This window comes from Ambystoma mexicanum, chromosome 8 (assembly GCF_040938575.1).
Source record: "Ambystoma mexicanum isolate Mex_15411 chromosome 8, UKY_AmexF1_1, whole genome shotgun sequence".
In the NCBI taxonomy this organism is placed as follows: domain Eukaryota; kingdom Metazoa; phylum Chordata; class Amphibia; order Caudata; family Ambystomatidae; genus Ambystoma; species Ambystoma mexicanum.
Window position 1 is genome coordinate 827,672,796 of NC_090929.1, and position 19,881 is coordinate 827,692,676.

Here is a 19,881-nt window from a genome sequence, read left to right on the forward strand (position 1 = left end):
TCCAATGACTTCAGGGACCCTGCTCATTGCCAACGATGTGGATGGTTTCAACACGAAGACCCTGAGAAGATGTGTCCCGCAAAGAATGCTGAGTGTTACAAGTGTGGCTGCCGCGGACACTTCGCCAAGGTTTGCAACAGTAACAGGGGTAGAGCAACCAGACCTCCCAGATACAATAGAGGCTCGTTTATCAGATCTGCCTCTGTGAGATTCATAGAAGATGACCCCAGTTACGATAACATGCTGCTCATCGACCGAGCCTCCCCTCCAATACAGATACTCACCATCACTTCCTCACGTGACGCCAAGGGCCCGTGGGTCGACATATATGTGGATGGGATGCTTCTTCAAGTAATGGTAGATACAGGTTCCCCCTATACAATGGTGGATGTCCAAACATTTTTGGGAACTCTCTCTAGGAAGATACAAGATCTACGCTGCATGCCAATAAAGGCCACAGGTTATGGCAAGACTCCTATCGAAATAATTGGTTATACCTGGGTCAAACTCAAATTTTTCGAGAGAGAGACATATTGTAAACTCTTCGTGGCCAAAAATGGCTCTTCAGTTGTTGGTTGGGAGGAGCAAGCTGCCTTACAAATAAAGATCCACCCTGGAGAAGAAGTTCCAGTCCTGAGTGTGCTGAGCGACACCGATGTCACTACCAGTTTGGAGCCCACCAACATAAAGTCCACTTTAGCCAAGATGTTTCCAAAGGTATTCAACAATAAGGTGGGACTCCTCCGAGGTTTTCAACATAAGATAGTCTTGAAGAAGGACGCCGTTCCCGTAGCCCATCGTGTTCCTGGAATCCCCTTTGGCACCAAAGACGCCTTGAGGAGGGAGCTCACCCGACTTTGTGAGGAAAACATCATCCAACCCATTGAGAGTTCCGAGTGGCTCGCACCAATTGTCCTTGTGGGCAAACCAGACAATTCGATAAGGATGTGTGTTGACCTACGTGACTTGAACAAGAACATATGGGTGGACAGACACCCTCTCCCTAACATATCAGAACTCCTCACAACCATGAAACTGGCCAAATACTTCAGCACCCTTGACCTCTCGTCGGCATACCATCAGATCGCATTGGAGGAGACCTCAAAAAATCTCACTTCCTTTGTAACACCTCTGGGGGCATTCATGTTTAACAGGATGCCTTTTGGCCTCGCATCAGCCACAGCTGTTTTCCAACGGTTAATGTCGCACCTGTTTGGAGGTCTCGACGATGTCCACTGTTTTCAGGACGACATACTCATATCTGCCGAAAACGAAAGAGAACATGATGCCAAGCTCATTTGTGTCCTCCAAGTAATCCAAAAAAGTGGACTCACCCTCAAATTGGAAAAGTGCAACATAAAATGCAGTCAGGTATCCTATCTTGGCCACTCCATAAACGCTGAGGGAATCAGCCCCAAGAAAAAACTCATGGATGTCATAATAAACATCGCCGAACCCGAAAATAAGGACCAGCTCAGGAGTTTTCTCGGCATGACCGAATATTACTCAAAGTTTGTAAACGACTATGCCAACAAGACAAAACACATGAGCAACCTCTTAAAGAAAGCCACCAAATTTGTATGGTCCTCGGAATGTAAGAAGGAGTTTGAGGAGGTCAAGTGCGACATTAATAAGGCTCCTGCTCTAGCAATGTTCGACTGTAAGGCAAAGACCATCATCTCTGTCGATGCCAGCAAATATGGACTTGGTGGTGTCCTGGAACAACAACAAAAGGGAAACACTGTGACCATTGCCTTTGCCTCAAGGGTCTTGCGAGGTGCAGAACTAAATTATTCAACGATTGAGAGAGAAGCACTGGGGGTGAAATGGATTTTACACCATTTCAGGAACTAAATATGGGGCTTACCTATACTACTCAAAACCGATCACAAACCATTAGTAAACATCCTTCAATCTAAAACACCACACCTCATTTCGAAAAGAATCAGGCGTTGGTTTCTTGATATCATGCAGTACAACCTCCAAGTTTGCTACACTCCCGGTCCATCAAATGGAGTAGCCGATTGCCTCTCCAGACTCTCTACCAACCAGGAAGAAGAGATCGATCAACCTCAGGAAGACATTATAGCTACTATCAATCCTGCCATTCCAAAGAAGATTGGCTGAACATCACCAACAATGACACAGAACAACAAGAAATGAGAAAAGCCATAATCAATGACTGGATCAAACCAAACCACATCCTAACAGACTTCATACCGTTCAAGGATGAAATAAGTATGAATGAAAAACACATATTCAGAGGCGACAAACTGATTCCACCTGTAATGCTCAGAGAGAAACTCCTTGAGCTAGCCCATGAAGGTCATTTGGGGAGAAGCCTGATGAAAAATAGACTGAGGAGCAATTACTGGTGGCCGCACATGTGGAAAGAAGCAGAACAAACTGTAAAAAATTGCGTCGCATGTGCCTCGAGCGACAAATCAAAAATTGTAAGGAAGACCCCTCTCCAAATCATAGAACCACCCAAGGAGGTCTGGTCAAAAGTTGCCATAGACATTATGGGTCCCTTCGAGAACATTGAAGATGAGAAAATATACATGCTAGTGCTCGTAGATTATACCTCGAAGTGGACTGAATGGGGAATAGCTGAAACAAACGTCTCTTCCAAGAAAGTCACAGAATTCCTAACAGAAATATTCAACAGAGAAGGGGATCCCAAGGAACTGGTCTCAGACAACGGATCCCAGTTTATATCATCTGAGTTCTCAGAATTCCTCAAGCACAAATGTATCAAACACTTAACTACATCCCTATACCACCCAATATCAAACGAATTGGTGGAGAGGATGAACAGACTTGTAAAGAGCATAATACAGCTGGCCATCGCCAACACTCTCCCATGGAGAGAAACCCTCAAAGAAGCCTTGTGTGCGTAGAGAACAACACCACACACCACCACTAACATCGAGCCATTTACCCTGATGCGTGGTAGAGCCGCAACCAATCGTCTAAGACCAGCTTGGATATTCATGAATGGTGGAGAAGTCAAGATTGACATGGATAAAATCCGGAAGAGAATAACTGAGAAACAGACAAAATACAAAACACACTACGACTCCAAAAATGCAGTAAAAGAAATGCGAGTGCAACTAGGAGACTGGGTCTGCGTCAAAGAACCAAAAAAAACATCCAATTTCGAAAGTAAGTTCAGACCCCCACAGAAGGTCATCCAATGTCATGCTAAATCCGTCACACTTGATGATGGGAAGAAGTGGTCAGGAGACAACATAGTAAAGATAACAACGGACGTTCACAGACCGAGTACGTCCAAGCACGCACCATTCGGAAATCCGTCAGAGTCAATTCCTTCTTCCACGGGAGCACCTCAATATAGCCAATGTGAAGACAATAGCTCCCACATGGACACTGAGAAAACCCTCAACAGCAGACTATCGAAGAGGAATCGGAAGATCATACAAAACTTCAACCAAGACTTCTTATATTATTAACAGCTTCCATATGTAATACCCCAACCCCTTCCCTCTTCCCTCCCCCCCACCCCTCCCTCCTGTTTTCCTAGCAGCGGAGATGTTATGTAATGTATTATCCCAGCTCGTGGAACTCCGCTTCCATGAGCCCAGTGTTCCAGCCCCAATCCCGAACCCAAGATTCCTACCTTCCCGTTCGAGTTCAGTTGCTCTGGTCCGACCTCTGGGGGCCGCCGAATAAAACTCCTTAACTCACCTTGCGCCTCGCCTCTTTACTTCAGAGATGGGGCCTCTAGCCCGGAACGTCCGGATTACTGTGTAGTAAAGTCCACACTCCAAGGCTCCCCACTGGCTGGGTACTAATTGTGAATATCCTGTAAAAATGACTGACAAACGCAGTCCTAGTGTGATACAGACAATGTGAATCCTAGTAACCTTGCTCTGGGCAAGGGAAGTGTATGTGTTTGTGTGTATGTGTCTAATGATAGGGACCCCAGCCCAACAGACTGAGAAACCATGGAAACAGTAAGGAAAGGTAATCAGATGATGTCGCTTTTCTGACTTGAAGGACTATTCATCATTTCAAGTCCTGCTGCTTATTGCCCGCTGAACGCATACTAATATCCGGAATGCCAGTAGCGCCAGGCGGAACTGGGAATCGTACCATGATTATACGACTTCTGGCATGACTGTCCGCATGGCACATGCACCGTATCACATAATATACGGCATTTATGTGAGAAACATACATTAGCTATGTAACGAGTTTAGAGGAGGTGGAAGCACAGCCAGGGAAACGGTGTCAGGCAGCAGTGGTGGTTTCACATTAGTGGGCATATGTGCTTGAGGTTTTCAAAAAGCAAACGTGGTACCACAAGTGACCGTGCAGCGTGTGAACCAGACTTACTGATTCAGGTACATGTAAACACACACATATTTGATATTTCAGTTTGAGGCAAATATTTCACACCCGTTTATTTATGTATGAAGTGTCGAGTCCTTTTACTCTTACCAGCTCAACTCGGCCAAATCCCCCTGTCCCAAGGGTAGTGATCACGTCCAGGTAACGGAAGGGTGAGGTGCAGGAAAAGCGGGCGACCGTCTCTTTAAGCTGATTGGCTTCCGTGTTCTCCCACGAGCTGGACAGCACAGGTGTTACTGGCCTGTAAAGGGCGACATGTGTCATTGAAAGTGTCGTGCAGGCATGGATGAGCCACCCGCCCAAACCAGTGGTCTAAACACACGACATATACGTAACCCGACAAATGACCCTTTGCTCTAGCTAGCCTTGTCTTACACACTAACAAAAACGATATATGTTGGCTACAAAAATCAAGCCATAGCCTTCAATGACAATTAAAACATAAAAACATAATCCTGTCATTTAATTATAAAAATGGGCATAGTCAAACAAGTTATTAATTTAAGAAACTGTACGTAGGCGTGTGCTGTCTTTATCTTTCAAATTACATGTATTACTTAATTGGAGAGCAAGAATGAAAATATTAAGTACATTTTAACAATTATACAAGTTATTACAAGTACAATTAACGCATATAGTTGAACCCCACACGCTGTTATAAATAAGGGAGCTTAGACCAGTAAGGAATCTATAATGAATAATAATGGGCGTCGTTATATAGTGCTTCGTGTAGTATACCTCCAGCTTCTAAGTTCTCTAGGAACAGCTGGTATTATTAGTCGTTTTTAATGGTAACACATTTCTCCTCGAAAGGATGAAAGGGTAAGTGGGCCTTGTCACAGAATTCGAAATGGCAAGGTACAGACTGCCCTACTTTTAGAGTATAAAACTTTATTCGTGTGCAAACTATTAAGAGCTAAATAATAACATACCTTACTATTGTTAGTATTAGCACGACATATTAGAAAACAATTCGAATGAGACATTCACTCGGAAACATGTAATGTATATTGTAGCTTTGTTTTATAATTTTTCATGGTAAACAGCAATTCACAATATAAGTCCAGCATGGGTTTCAATCACCATGGGTTATCACCCCGTGCTCCAGACAGCAACTCCCTCAATACACTTGTGGCGGTCCCAAAACAATGTGCCAGTAGTACCGATTACCAGCACACATCCTGGACCACTGCACTACGAGAGGAGATGCCGGCAACAGCGTTGCCTGTAAGAGCTTACTTCCTGCTACCATTGCCATAGCAAAGGTCACGCAAACTGCAGGATCCCCTGTACCAGTTCCAGAAACACCAGCACCACGGAAACAAGGCAGCATCACAACAGCGAACTTACTGGAAACACTGCCACAAAAATGCTGGTGGAACCGGGAAAACCGTGCCGGAACAACCGGCACCGCGGAGCAGGCGGTAACCAGACCCAGGTATGCAGGAACAGGCCATAGGTGCACCAAATTAACACAGTTGCACACAAGGAGCACAGGGACTGTTGTAAAGGACCACACCCACCCCACACATACCTTCCAACACAACCATAGTACCACTCGTAGCAGCAGTGACGGACACAGAGGCATTGCTTTTAGGAAAGCAGTTCTATGAGCAGGAGGTGGAACAGTGGCAACAGGCAGAGGAGGAGGATGCAGAGGAACAATGGGCAGTAAGTAATGCCCCGCCCAGTGGCATGCACCCATACCCCGCACAAGGGCCACACCCTGGTCCCTGACAGACAGGTAGATCCACACACTCTACTGCCTAAACACGGAGATCATCCTCGCAATAGTGAACCTCATCAGGGACGACATCCAGAGTGTAATTGGCATCTGGACTGCCATACCCACCCTGCTGAAGGTGGTGTCTGTGTTGAATTTCCTAGCCACGGGCACATTTCAGCACACATTCGGGGAGCTGCATGGCTTCTCGCTGCCAGGATTCTCAAAAGTGCTTGTGCAAGTCCTGGATGCCCTCCCGCATTATATGTCCCAGCACATCCCCCTACCAATGACACAGGCCCAGGTGAACATGACCAAAGTCCGCTTCCATGCCCTTGCGGGCATGCCAAATGTTTTGGGGCCCATGGACTGCACGTACATTAAGCTAGTGGCCGTCCACCCCACAGAGGAGGTCTATCGGAACAGGAAGCTGTACCACTCAATGAATGTGCATGTTGTTTCTGATGCAGACATGACCATCACACACTGGTGCGCACACTTTCCGGGATACAAAAAATGACTCCATGGTCCTGCACCATAGAACGCTGCCTGGGTACATGGCGTGTTACGGTGGACAGCAGATCCAGCTATTGGGTGAGTCAAAGTAGCTACACACACACCACACATTGCATGGGCACAGGGCCATTGGGTGGATGTCCACTGTCACTAGAGCATGGCACACAATCTGCACGCAAAAGTGGGGGCCCATCACTGGCATGCACCACATGACTATACATAAGGACACACCAGCACAATCTGGGCCCAGATCAACAGGCACATGTAATGCACCTCAGGTACCTGGATGCATCACTCCCATGTCACAAAGCATAGCATGTCCTCACTATGTCCCAACCACCACCAGCAACCCATCCCTGGGAGTGTGATCCTACACATGTCCAGACAAGCATTACGTGTCGCGGAGTGCAGCAAGGTGAATGATAGGCAACAAGCACACATTCCCAGATGCATGTCTCATACCACCACATCACAACATGAATGGTCTGCCCAGTCACCACAATGACATGTCCCTCCCTGTCTCCCTTTCCATGCAGGTAATTCCGGCTACCCCTTACTGCCAGGGATCCCCAACGTGTAGCTCGGGAGCAACATGTTGTTCGCGGCACCCTAAATTGTTGCTCGCCAGTTGCTCTAGGCCGTGGTGTGGAGGCCTAGAAGGAGGTGCTGAATGAATGAGATATCAGTAGCACTGTAGCCAGGACAGAGTCCTGGACTGTGCAAGAATGTTGGCGAATGAGCCACTGTTTCCAGGTGTCTTATTTTTATGCTTGCAAGATTTGTGTTTGGTGCCACCATGCACATAGTTTTTCAGTAAATGTCCTTACTTTTTATGGTAGTGTCATTGCTAAAACCCTGCAATCTCCAGTACAGTATTTGATCCATGTGTGTGTCATGGAGAAAATTGGCATATTCTGTTCCTTGGTACAGCTAGTATGAGCATAATGGACAAGGAGGTGGTATGCATACCCAACTTTCCTTTATTAAATAATGTGCATGCACACTTTCTGTACAAGTGAGGTTTGTGTTTGATGCCACCATGCATATTTATCGACAATAATAATTTTGGTGTCACCTGTATTTATTATTACATAGTGTCCTTGTGAAAAAATGGTCATCGTTTGATACTCTGTCCATCTGGCACATGGTTAATGGGCAGGTACAGTAAATGCAGGCCAAATGTTTCATAATTAATTTGCCCCGTATTCCAATCAAGTTCAAGTCAATAGGTTTAAACTAACAAACCAATTAATTGATTCAAATACTTAGTTAACACCACCACAACCCTCCATGAAATGATCATCAAATGCTCAAAGGTTTGACCAATGTTTGCCACCGAGTCTTGTGTAAAATCCGTTTTGGGCAGTGAAAATAGGCTCCAAATAATTGAGAAATATTTTATTTTTATTCCTAACCACTTTTTCACCAATGCAACAGCGTTCTGGAGCTTTAAAACACATTTGCCATAACATTCCCAAATAATTCTCAGGAGGTAACCTCCAAAGGCCCAATGAAGTGCTCTTTAAGGCCTACCATGTAATGACCTGAAGTACTAATTAATATTTAATTGTATTTCTCCATTAAGTCAGCAACATTTAAAAACGTTTCATATTTTTCATACAATTCACACAGAACAAGCCCAAAATAAAAAAGCAACTTTAACATATTCAAACTTGCTATATATAAAAGCCTGATCATTACAATTAATTATATATAACATAGCTCCCATGCATTCCACGCTTATGCAAAATAGAGAAACAGCAAATTAATAGAAAATTAACCAAATCTTCGACTCCTATTTTGCAAGCGCACTTTGAGCTTCCTCCTGCACACTATCTTAATTTATTGAGGAGTGGGCACATTTAAATGTACCATTACCACCAGCCTCCTGCATTCTGGGGATCTTATTTCACAGATTTCTCCTTGACATCTTATATGTGTATGTAAATCTGTATATAAGGCTAAAGTGGGCAGCCTATGTATATATTGGACATCTGACTCTTTTTCCATCGGACAAGCTCATGCTTTTGGAGAATTATGCAATTGAAGTGTCATCAGCCATATAAGAGGGCAGGATTGCATCGAACAGGGCTTTTTTACTTTATTCCGGGAGATAGCCTGCTGACGGACTCTTGCGAGGAATAACTACCAGAGAGGTCTCAATCTTTGCTTTGGAGACAGTGACTGGTCAATCTAGAAGCTAGCTGGGACCCCATCAAAGGAACAGAAGGAGTCTGGGTGCAAGAGAACATCCTTGACTGAAGCCCCCTGGCCAGATCTGTGCAGTCCTCAGAGGAACCCCACTTTTTCCCCTGACCAAAGCCTCCCATGTAATCAGACCAACCTAAAAGCCATCATTTGTGTGGGGAGCTACCTGACTTATTCCTTTCCATTAGTGGGTGGGGGGGTGAAACAGGGTAAGCCTTTGGTTCATTGTATTCAATCCAATCCAAATTAATTCCACTATGGAAAATCAAACTATCCATTTAAATTACATTGTGTTGGGAACAGCAAGCCTTTATCCTTTCTGTTAAATTGTGGGGAAGGGGGGAAGCTGTGTATATCCTTAGCACATTTAATTGAAGTTAAATCAATTAATTCTCATATAGAAAATCACGGGATGAGTGTTGGTAGAATTCAAAAATATCAAAGTTCATGCTCATTGTGTTAGAGCTGGTATAGACCATAAAGACTTGGGTGACTGTCTTTCTGAAACCCCTGACTCCTGTCCCGAAGGGCGGTGTCCATAATCCCAAAATAAGTCATCCCAAACACTGCCTTTCAAGTGAATGTAGCAGGTACAAAACACAACTTCCCATGTATTCACAGTGATTGTATTCACAGTGATTCCAAAGTCAGACTTACAAAGCCTTACATCTTATTTGTATGTGTGTTGCAAAACGAAATTTACTATTTATTACCTTGTATCTCAAACCAGAATTTCCAAGCATTGTTTCTCCTTTGAATGTGTGTTGAAAAACAATTTCCTTTTGAGCTCCTTTCCCAACCTAGCCGTTTAAATAAAAGTAGAAAAAAGATTTCTCCATTTGAGTTGCTTTTCCCAACTGTGTCTTTCAAAACACATCATTTCCCATTAATTCCCTTGCCTCCCAAGCCAGAAACTCAAAGCCCTGCCTGTCCTTTGAATGTTGCAAACGATGTTTCCATTGTATTGTGAATGTTTTCCATTGGTTAAATTGAAATTAAATCTGTTGTAAATTGTGACTGTATATTTCAAAATTTCACCTGTGTTGTTTTAATAACATAAAGTAATCTGTTGTTGTAATATTGGATGTTGCCACAGCATTGGTGGCTGATATTGTCTGATATTGCCTGTTAGTCTTCTTTGGGTAGGTGCAAGACGCGTTGGAGGCCTCACCAAAGAGAATCTGAAATAGCACTTTGGGTGCGCGTCACCTGACTCGGGGGTGAGGGGGAGACTCCCTGAGTTGAGTGTGACCTCCCAATAAACTGCAACACTTCCTTTTAAGGGTATTTCAAAAGAGTATATAGGAGTGTACCAGGCTGTCTATCATGGAACATGCCATCAATAGAGCAGTTAGGCTAGCAGAACAGGTTAAACAAGAACTGGTTTCCTTGGATCATTCTATTTGTGTTTTTGTTCTGTACACTTTGCTGTCAGAAACTGAGACAGAGAAGTTGAAAGACAGAGAGAGAGGGAGAGAGAGGGAGAGAGAGAGAGATGGAGAGAGAGAGAGAGAGAGAGAGAGAGGGGAGAGAGAGAGAGGGGGAGAGAGAGAGAAAGAGAGTGTGAGAGCGAGAGAGAGAGCAATGAAAACAGCCCTCCAGGAGGCAAACCTAAGATATCAATGATGCTCTCGCCCATCATCTAGCACAGCGACTGTGCAGTATGTGTTTTCTTAATGCTGACATCATCACAGGTGAAGAAGGAATTCATATAAACCTCCTATTCCGCTGGCAGGAATCAAGGCAGATGCTCAGCCATTCAATCGCATTTGATGGTTATGAAAAGAGCCCCCCTTGTCGAGGTTTTATACAGTAGTAAGAGGCAAAGCTGCTTGCCATAGAACAGAGCTAATGAACTCTGCAGGCAATTCATTTTTAATGGCAATCTTCTTAGCACACACAATTGCACAGGATGTTTATGGTTCATGCGATATGCGCTTAAGAGAGTCAGAGCAGCGAGCGAATACTGCGGCAGTCCTCTCTGCATGTGCAAACTCAATAAATATGCTTCGCTGTGCTTACCACACGTCTGATGTCTTAATAACCACTGATAAATAATGTGATACAATTCCCATTTAAAATCATGTTTTCATACTTAACTCATTATCCACAAATCCCGTGCATAAAATGCGACTCTGGTAATAATGAGTTTCTATGATTGGCAGCATATGAGTAATCCGGTGGCCTTTCCCAAGAAGACACTTCGTTTCATTTGAAAGGGGCGCCATTTACAGCATCTGCACTGCAACCACTGCTAATTTTGAAAATGATTAAAACTATTCTTTTTGCATAAGTCACATTATGCAAACATGATCTGCTATAATATTTGTTTAATTAAATATATTTCATTTATGAAATGCCTTTTTCTCAAAGTTAGAAAGTTGTGCTACAGATAACATGAGGCTTACAAAGGAGGGAATGTGAAATGAAATTATTTTTCCCAGTACATGATCTTGCCTTCATTTGAAATCTGAAGGTGAAAAAACATCGTAAAGGTCAAACTTTTCCAGATCGTGAATGTTGACATTCAAACCGTGGCTTAGTTGCCCTGCTCTCCTGCTAAGCACTCAGCAAAGAAAAGAGCACCAGATTGAAAGACTCTCTTATAGATCTCAAACAGAAATACTGAAATTGATTCTCACCCTCATCTAACCTCGCACAATATAGAATGACATCCAAAGATTACTGTAAGAAAGACCAGTTGGGGCCTGATTCACAGGGCCTATTCACAGTGTATTTTCCTATGGGGTTTTGCCATTATGACATGCATTTGTAAATCAGGCCCCCAGATCGTTAGCCTATGGGATTGTGTATTATAAAACACTTCTGTGAATCAGGTCCTTGTTCTCTAAACACACAAAAGTCACAGACTGTCTCTGGGATATTTTTTTGATCAGCTTCCTACTACTATATTTCACCTATCTGACCCCATCATAGAAACAAACCAACAATTCGATGAAGACATAATGACTCTTCTGAACACCAACGCTAAACCTGGATCCCAAATCCTCATACTTGATGACTTTAATTTTCGCCTCAATTACCCTAAAGACCCTAAAGCCACTATCCTAGCAAACACCAATGCTGAAGCTGGCCTTACTATCAGGGACACTGGACCCACTCACACTAAAGGTCGCATCCTGGTTTGGGTTGCAGATATCAATTGCACCGCTTGCATCACTGCCACTGAACCTTGTGTCTGGACAGACCACTTCCTGATCTCATTCTCTATCTTAAATAGCCCCCAAACGAACGCAACTAAGCCTTTGGCTCCGCCAGCCCTAACCAAATGCAAAAAGAACATAACTGTCGCTAACCTCCTACCTTTGATTCAACCTATCACTAATCCTACCCACCTCTCTAGTGATCCCACAGAACTGGTTGACCTGTATAACAATGTTATCAACGCAGCCATAGACACTATCGCTCCACTAAAATTGAGCAATGCAAAACCCATTGCTCATCTCAATACCTGGTTTACCCCTAGTCTTAAAGCCCTTAGCAAAGAAAAAAGACAGGCAGAAACCTAGCTGGAAAAAAACCCGTCGATCCAGAACAAAAATATTCTCACCTCCCTCACAACAAATACAAAAAAGAAATCATACAAACAAAAAAAGAAACTTTCAATGAAAGAATCCAAAAAGCTACATCAAGCACTAGAGACATCTTCTCTATACTTAGAGAATTAGAATCCCCAATTGCCCCTAACGACTCGTGCACCAAAAACAAAATTTGGTGCAAAACGCCCTATGCAACAAAATTGCCATGCTCCAAGATAAAATACTAGCCAAGAAAACAATGCTTAATAAGATCGTTCTTGCAACCCAAGAGGCCATCTTGCAAGAACTTGCTAACAACCAAACCAAACCACCCATTCAATTTAAATTCAGGTCAATCTAAACTACAGAGACCAAAATCATCATTAGATCACTCAAGCCCTCCCAGTGTTTTGGGGATACATGCCCAGCACCCATTATTAAGGAAGCCGCAAAGGACCTAGCTCCTTTTGTCACCACCTTCATTAACACCTCGTTTACATCTTGTTCTGTTCCCACCAATCTCAAAGATTCTTGGGCACTACCCCTTCTAAAAAAAAATAACCTGGCCCCTAGCATCCTAACCAAGTACAGGCCAATTACGACAGTACCATTTCTCCCCAAAATCTTAGACAGAGCCGCCTATCTCCAGATTCAATCCTTTCTTGAGATCAATAACTTATTAGGCACCTGACAATCTGGTTACTGGCCAAAACATGGAACCAAAATGTTCCTCCTTGATCTTAAGTATCAACTGGTTGACTGAAAAGACGAAGGAGAAATCTCCATTCTCCTACTTTTAGACCTCTCTGCCGCATTCAATTTGGTTGACCATAAGTCTTATGCAACCACCTCAAATCTGCCGCCAATGTCTCTAAAGAGGCCTCTTCATGGATAAACTCCTTCTTAGACAATAGAACTATAAGAGTCTTCTCGCCCTCCTCCTCTGCAGACCCAGTACCCACCACATGCGGCATACCACAGGGGTCTTGCGTATGCCCCACTTTGTATAATATATTTACAAAGCCTCTCTTTGACATACTCGACAATCTGGGTGTCTCATACACTAATTTTGCTGATAATACCCAGATCCTCATCCCTGTTCAGGGAGACTACGACAAAGATGTAGGACTTATCAATAAAATCTACCAAATTATACAAACTTGGATGGCCACCCACGGTCTATGTCTTAATGACGAAAAGACCAAACTCCTAATCATAGGCTCCACCAATAGACTGCGCAAACTCGCCCACCAATACAATTCCAACGCTATTGACGGTATTCAGATTAAAGTTGCTAAGGAATTAAAAACCTTAGGTTTTTACCTAGACTCGGCACTCCACCTCAACAAGCAAGTAAATGCCACAGCCTCGGCAACCAGCTACACGTGCAAACTGATCTATGCATGTAAACCATTTCTGACCACTAATAGGTGCATTACGATTGCACGGGCGCTAATACTATCTAAATTGGATTACTGCAATGCACTTTACTTGGGCACCAGTAATCACAATTTAACAAACTCCAAACTCTCCAAAGCAATGCTCTAAGAACTGACCTAGACATCCCTATAGGTCACCATATCTCTGACGAAAGACAATCTATCACCTGGCTAGCCATTAAGGACAGAATCAAGCTCAACACACGTAACCTGACATACAAATGCCTCAATAACAAGGCACCTATTTACCTGACAGAGAGATTCACCAAACATACCTCAGAACAACCTATTAGAAAGGCATATTCTAATAGTATTAGAATCCCTAACTTTAAACTTAAAAAAAAAAGGATGATCCAGCTTTCCAGTCTTGGCAGTACATCTCTGGAGCTCATTACTGAACAGTTTAAGAGCATTACCCTCCCTCCCCCCTTCAAGACTAATGGCAAACAATGGCTACACACTAATGACCACTGACCTCCTCACCCATGAACTGTTTAAATTGTATTTACTGTATGTATATTTTTGTACTTATCCTGCACACTCATATATGCCTGTAAAGTATTTCTGTATATTGTCTTATACTTTATTTTTATCTTTGTCACGCCGCTTCCTAGACCACGGACACACCTCCCCACTCGCCCCTCCTTGCCTACCCATTCCCGCACTCCCCAACACTCGTGCACCGTGCCCCCCACTCACGTCGCACACATCAGGGCACGGCATGGCATGTTTGGGGGAGCGGGTGTTTATCGCCCTTCACGGCGGTGGCAGATCAACTGGAAGCTCCGTCACTTCAGGAACTTACGTCCTTTGCGGAGACCGGCGCTTCCCGGCGCTTTACAGATCACGTGACTTTGGTTGCCTAGCAGCATTGCAACGCTTTCGGGTCACGTCACACGTGACTATACGTGCGTCCCTTCCGAGGATAAAAGGAGTCGGTGAACCGAAGGCGTTGCTTCACAGCTGTTTAGTTTCGGATCACGTGACTTCTCTCTTTGTTCAAGGACCTGCTCTGATTCTGACCTCGGCTTGCTCCACGGACTCCTCTTGCTTAACCCTTCAAGTACTTTGGATTTGCCTGTTACCGACTCACGCCTGCTCCACGGACTCCTCTTGCTTAACCCTTCAAGTACTTTGGATTTGCCTGTTGCCGACTCACGCCTGCTCCACGGACTCCTCTTGCTTAACCCTTCAAGTACTTTTGGATTTGCCTGTTACCGACTCACGCCTGCTCCACGGACTCCTCTTGCTTAACCCTTCAAGTACTTTTGGATTTGCCTGTTACCGACTCACGCCTGCTCCACGGACTCCTCTTGCTTAACCCTTCAAGTACTTTTGGATTTGCCTGTTACCGACTCACGCCTGCTCCACGGATTCCTCTTGCTTAAGCACTTCATTGGCTAGGACCTCGGTCCTACAAATAGGTGGTTGCCTGTTCTACCCTATAGCACGTTTCCAGCCTAAGCTAGGAGACCCACGCCTTGACCCAAGTTCTCACAGGTATTCTGGTAGCTTTGGGGTTTATGTACATGAAGGTATTCGGGCCCTGTTTCATTGCTTAACCACTGTATCTTGCTTTGCAGCGCTCAAGGGGTTCTTCCGGCTGTTCCCGCGTCCTGGCTTTCCGGACTTCCACCTGTGGCCTTAATATTCACACTGACCATATAACAAAATCGGTCAGGGTGTTTCTTGGTGACAGAGGGGTTGTCCATACTCTACACGACCAACGAACTTCGTAACAGACTGTGAAGCCTATTTTTTGGTCGTCCAGAGTATGAATCCCTCCGCCGGGGATCCAGTGACCGCCTTGTTACAAGCAGTAGCGGCTCTTAGGGCTGACATGACAGCAATAAACCACCGTCTGGATGCCCTACAAAGCACACGTTTTCCGTTACCCACGGATGCAGAATTCGGTGACACAGTCCCCTCAGACCAGCCAGCCCCAGCCATGGCCCCTGCACCCACTCCTATACTGCTACCTACACCTGTTCCCCTTGCTGCCCCCGAACGTTATCAAGGGGATCCTCGGAAGTATCGCACTTTCATTAATCAATGTAGATTACATTTTTTGTGCAGACCCCTAGCGTTCCCCGACTCTTGTACTAAGGCTGCGTTTCTTCTATCCCATTTGTCCGGGGTAGCGGCCACCTGGGCCAACCCGATGTTAGAGAATGACCATCCTGCTCTCTATGACTTCGACCTTCTTGTATCAGAAATGGCTATAGTCTTTGATACACGACATAAAGCCCATTCTAGAGATCTCGAACTCTTGGATCTAACACAAGGCAAACAGACTCTGATAGAATATATCACCAAGTACAACCAACTCGCTGCTGAGACCTCCTGGCCTGAGGAGAAAAAGGCAATCGTGTTCTATCGTGGTCTATGCAACTCCATGAAGGATGCCCTCTCAGTAGTTCCTGCCCTTCCTTCAGGGTTCTCAGATTTGGTGGATCTTGCTTTACAAGTAGACGCAAGGAGATCCGAGAGAAGGGCCGAAACATCCTTCTCTATACACTCCGGACCTTCCGTATCCACCACCCCTGTTGAACCCATGCAAATAGGAGGTATCCGTAGCCCGATAACCCCATTAGAACGAGAACGCCGGAGAAACGACAATGCCTGTTTCTATTGTGGGTTAAACGGACACTTTGTAAGGGAATGCCCCCGACGTCCCAAGAACAAAACACCGGGTTTTCCGAAGGCTCGCCCATGATACAGGGGGCACCGGCGAGCCTGTCTTCGACCCCCTCCGAACCTGCCTTTGGCCCTATTAGACCGATAGAGGTCCAGGCTCTGTTAAAACCCGCTGGAGAGATCAAACACACAGTCCATATTGTGATCGATTCTGGGGCCACTGGTTGTTTCATCGATATTTCCCTGGCCCGTCGCCTCAATCTGCCCTTGGTTAGGAAAGAACATCCGGAACCAGTACATGCTGTAGACGGTACTTCGCTATCCTCCGGTCCGATTAAGTTCCAAACTGCTCCTATGGAAGTGGTGATCCAAAACATCCATAGAGAAACCCTGGCATTTGATTTGATCAATACACCACTGTTCGGCATAATACTGGGAATACCATGGTTACGACAACATAACCCATTGATCAACTGGGGCAACGGACAGGTCACGTTTGAGTCGGAGGTATGTCAACATTTCTGTCTCATCGACACTGATTCCTTGTCCACTCCTGCCACGATTCTTGGTGCCATGGCTGCCACCCATGTCAACGATAGTGCTTCAGACCCGGTGCCTTCACACACTGTGGGGGCTGTCACAGCCAACATCCCTGCGGCCTATCACGATTTCCACACGGTGTTCGATAAGGCCACTGCTGAGGGTCTCCCCCCTCATAGACCGTACGATTGTCCGATTGACCTGGTCCCAGACGCTCCTGTACCCAGGGGTAGGGTTTATTCATTGTCACGGTCAGAGGAGCAAGCCCTTAAGGATTACATACAAAAAGCTCTGGAGTTGGGTCATATACGTCCTTCTTGTTCTCCTGCTGCTAGTCCGATTTTCTTTGTGCCGAAAAAGGAGGGCGATCTCCGTCCATGTGTGGACTACAGACGGTTAAATGCCATTACCATTAAGAACAGGTACCCTCTTCCGCTCATATCCACGCTACTAGACAGGTTGACTAAAGCATCTGTTTTTACCAAGCTGGACCTGAGGGGGGCGTACAATCTGATTCGTATGCGGCTTGGGGATGAGTGGAAGACGGCGTTTTGCTCCCGACAGGGGTTATATGAATACACGGTAATGCCCTTCGGGCTTTGTAATGCCCCTGCCACGTTCCAACGTTTTGTCAACGAAGTGTTCTCAGACATCCTGGACACGTTCGTGGTGGTATATCTGGACGATATTCTGATCTATTCGTCCTCCCTGGAGGAACATGTCGGGCATGTTAGGGAGGTGCTCTCTCGCCTTAAGACCAATGCCTTGTTTGCCAAGCCTGAAAAATGTCTGTTTCATTCCAAGAAAGTGGAGTTTCTGGGTTTTCGCATATCCCCTGGGGGCCTGTCCATGAATTTATCTAAGGTCCATGCCGTCACCGAATGGCCGACTCCTGTTACTCTGAAACAACTCCAATCTTTTCTCGGCTTCGCAAATTTCTATCGGCGATTCATCGCCGGCTTCTCTTCTATTGTTGCTCCACTGACCGCCCTGACCAGCCCCCTTGTCCCGTTCACTTGGACCTCCGCCCATCAGAAGGCTTTTGAGGAACTCAAGGCCAGGTTCGTGTCCGCCCCTGTTTTACAGCATCCTGATCCAGAACTCCCCTACATTCTGGAGGCTGATGCCTCCTCGTTTGCTCTAGGCGCAGTATTGTCTCAACCTTGCCCAACCACGGGTTGTCTACATCCAGTGGCCTTTCACTCACGAAAGTTTTCGGTGGCTGAAGCGCACTATACAGTAACCGAAAAAGAATTGTTGGCCATCAAGGATGCTTTACAAACGTGGCGTCATCACCTCATGGGTGCGAAACATCAGACAGTGGTGTATACAGACCACAAAAACCTACAGGACCTGGCCTCATTAAAATGTGCTAACAGCAGACAGGTGCGTTGGCATTTATTTTTCGCCGCGTTTGATTTTGTGGTCAAACACAGATCAGGTCGCAGTCATGGCAAAGCTGATGCCTTGTCCCGTTCTCCCGGAGGGGAGTCCTTGTCCGTGTACCCCGACACACTGCTAGGAAAGGGCCATGTCATCTGTACTTGTACCCCATCCCCCACCATGCTTATCGACATCAGGCGTTGGGTTTCCCAGAATCCTCAGGCTCTCAACGAATGGGACATTGCTCTTCACGAGGGGTTGCCTTTCATCCACGACAAACTGTTCCTTCCCACGTGTGACGTCCGCAACCAGGCGTTAGCATGGTCACACGATGCTGCTGTAAACGGCCATCCCGGGCAACAGCGTACCCTGGACCTGTTGCAACGCTGGTGCTGGTGGCCTTCCATGAGAAAAGATGTTGAACATTATGTTAACACTTGTTCCATATGTGCCCAATGCAAAACACGCAAAGGACGGCCTTTAGGGCTGCTCTTACCTCTTCCCGTACCTCCCAGACCTTGGCACACCGTCTCGATGGATCTCATCACTGACCTACCCCGCAAACAGGGCTACGACACCATATGGGTTATTGTCGATTCATACACCAAAATGGCCCGCTTTATCCCCTGTACTGGTATACCCTCTGCTCCAACTCTGGCTCGCTTATTCTTCAGATCTGTCTTCTGCCTCTTTGGTTTACCACAGGTCATCATATCAGACCGTGGGTCTCAATTCACGTCCTGTTTCTGGCGCGCGCTCACCAGACTCCTGGGGATCGATGCTCGCTTCTCTTCAGCTTATCACCCCGAGAGTGACGGGCAGACCGAGCGGGTAAACCAGGCTTTGGAGCAGTACTTGCGGTGTTGGTCCCTCCAGTATCAGGACTCATGGGCCAATCTGCTGTATATTGCTGAATTTGCGTATAATAACTCCCGTCATTCGACCACAGGTTTTTCCCCCTTTTATGCTTTATACGGGCAGCACCCACGTGCCCTCCCACTTCCTGATTTCCCCTCTACTACTCCCGCTGCTAATGCCTGTGTTCGGGATCTGGCCGGTGTCCATGCCCAGACCTTGGTCCATCTCCATGAGGCCCAGACAGTTATGAAGACTAAAGCGGACCGCAAACGGGCCGCAGCCCCGGAGTATCGGGTGGGCGATCGGGTGTGGCTTTCGACCAGGCATTTGCGGATCCCTGGCTGTCGCAAGTTGTTGCCTCGTTTTGTGGGCCCTTATAGGATCTCCAGGGTTTTGAATCCTGTGGCCCTCAAGCTTTCGGTTCCCCTTTCTTGGAGGATTCACCCGGTCTTCCATACTTCTCTCTTGAAACCTTACCTGGCTCCTACCCGTGTCCTGGTCCCGCCTGCTCCTGTCTCGGTGGATTCACAGGATGTTTATGAGGTCAGTGCCATCCTTGGGTCCCGTTTCCATCGGGGTCGGCTTCAATACCTGGTGGATTGGCTGGACTATGGTCCCGAAGATCGCTCTTGGGTTCCCGCCCGGGATGTCCATGCCCCGCTTT

At 45.9% G+C, this 19,881-nt stretch overlaps 1 protein-coding gene across 4 annotated transcripts in view; it reads right to left on the bottom strand.

Annotated features, from left to right (window-relative positions):
• Positions 1-19,881, bottom strand: part of LOC138472491 (cGMP-dependent protein kinase 2-like) — a 2,724,950-nt gene that overhangs the window by 869,887 nt on the left and 1,835,182 nt on the right. For all 4 annotated transcript variants that reach the window (XM_069610703.1, XM_069610701.1, XM_069610702.1 and 1 more), the window contains exon 11: positions 4,465-4,615. In XM_069610703.1, coding sequence (XP_069466804.1) covers positions 4,465-4,615 — 151 coding nt within the window. The remainder of the gene's footprint in view (positions 1-4,464; positions 4,616-19,881) is intronic.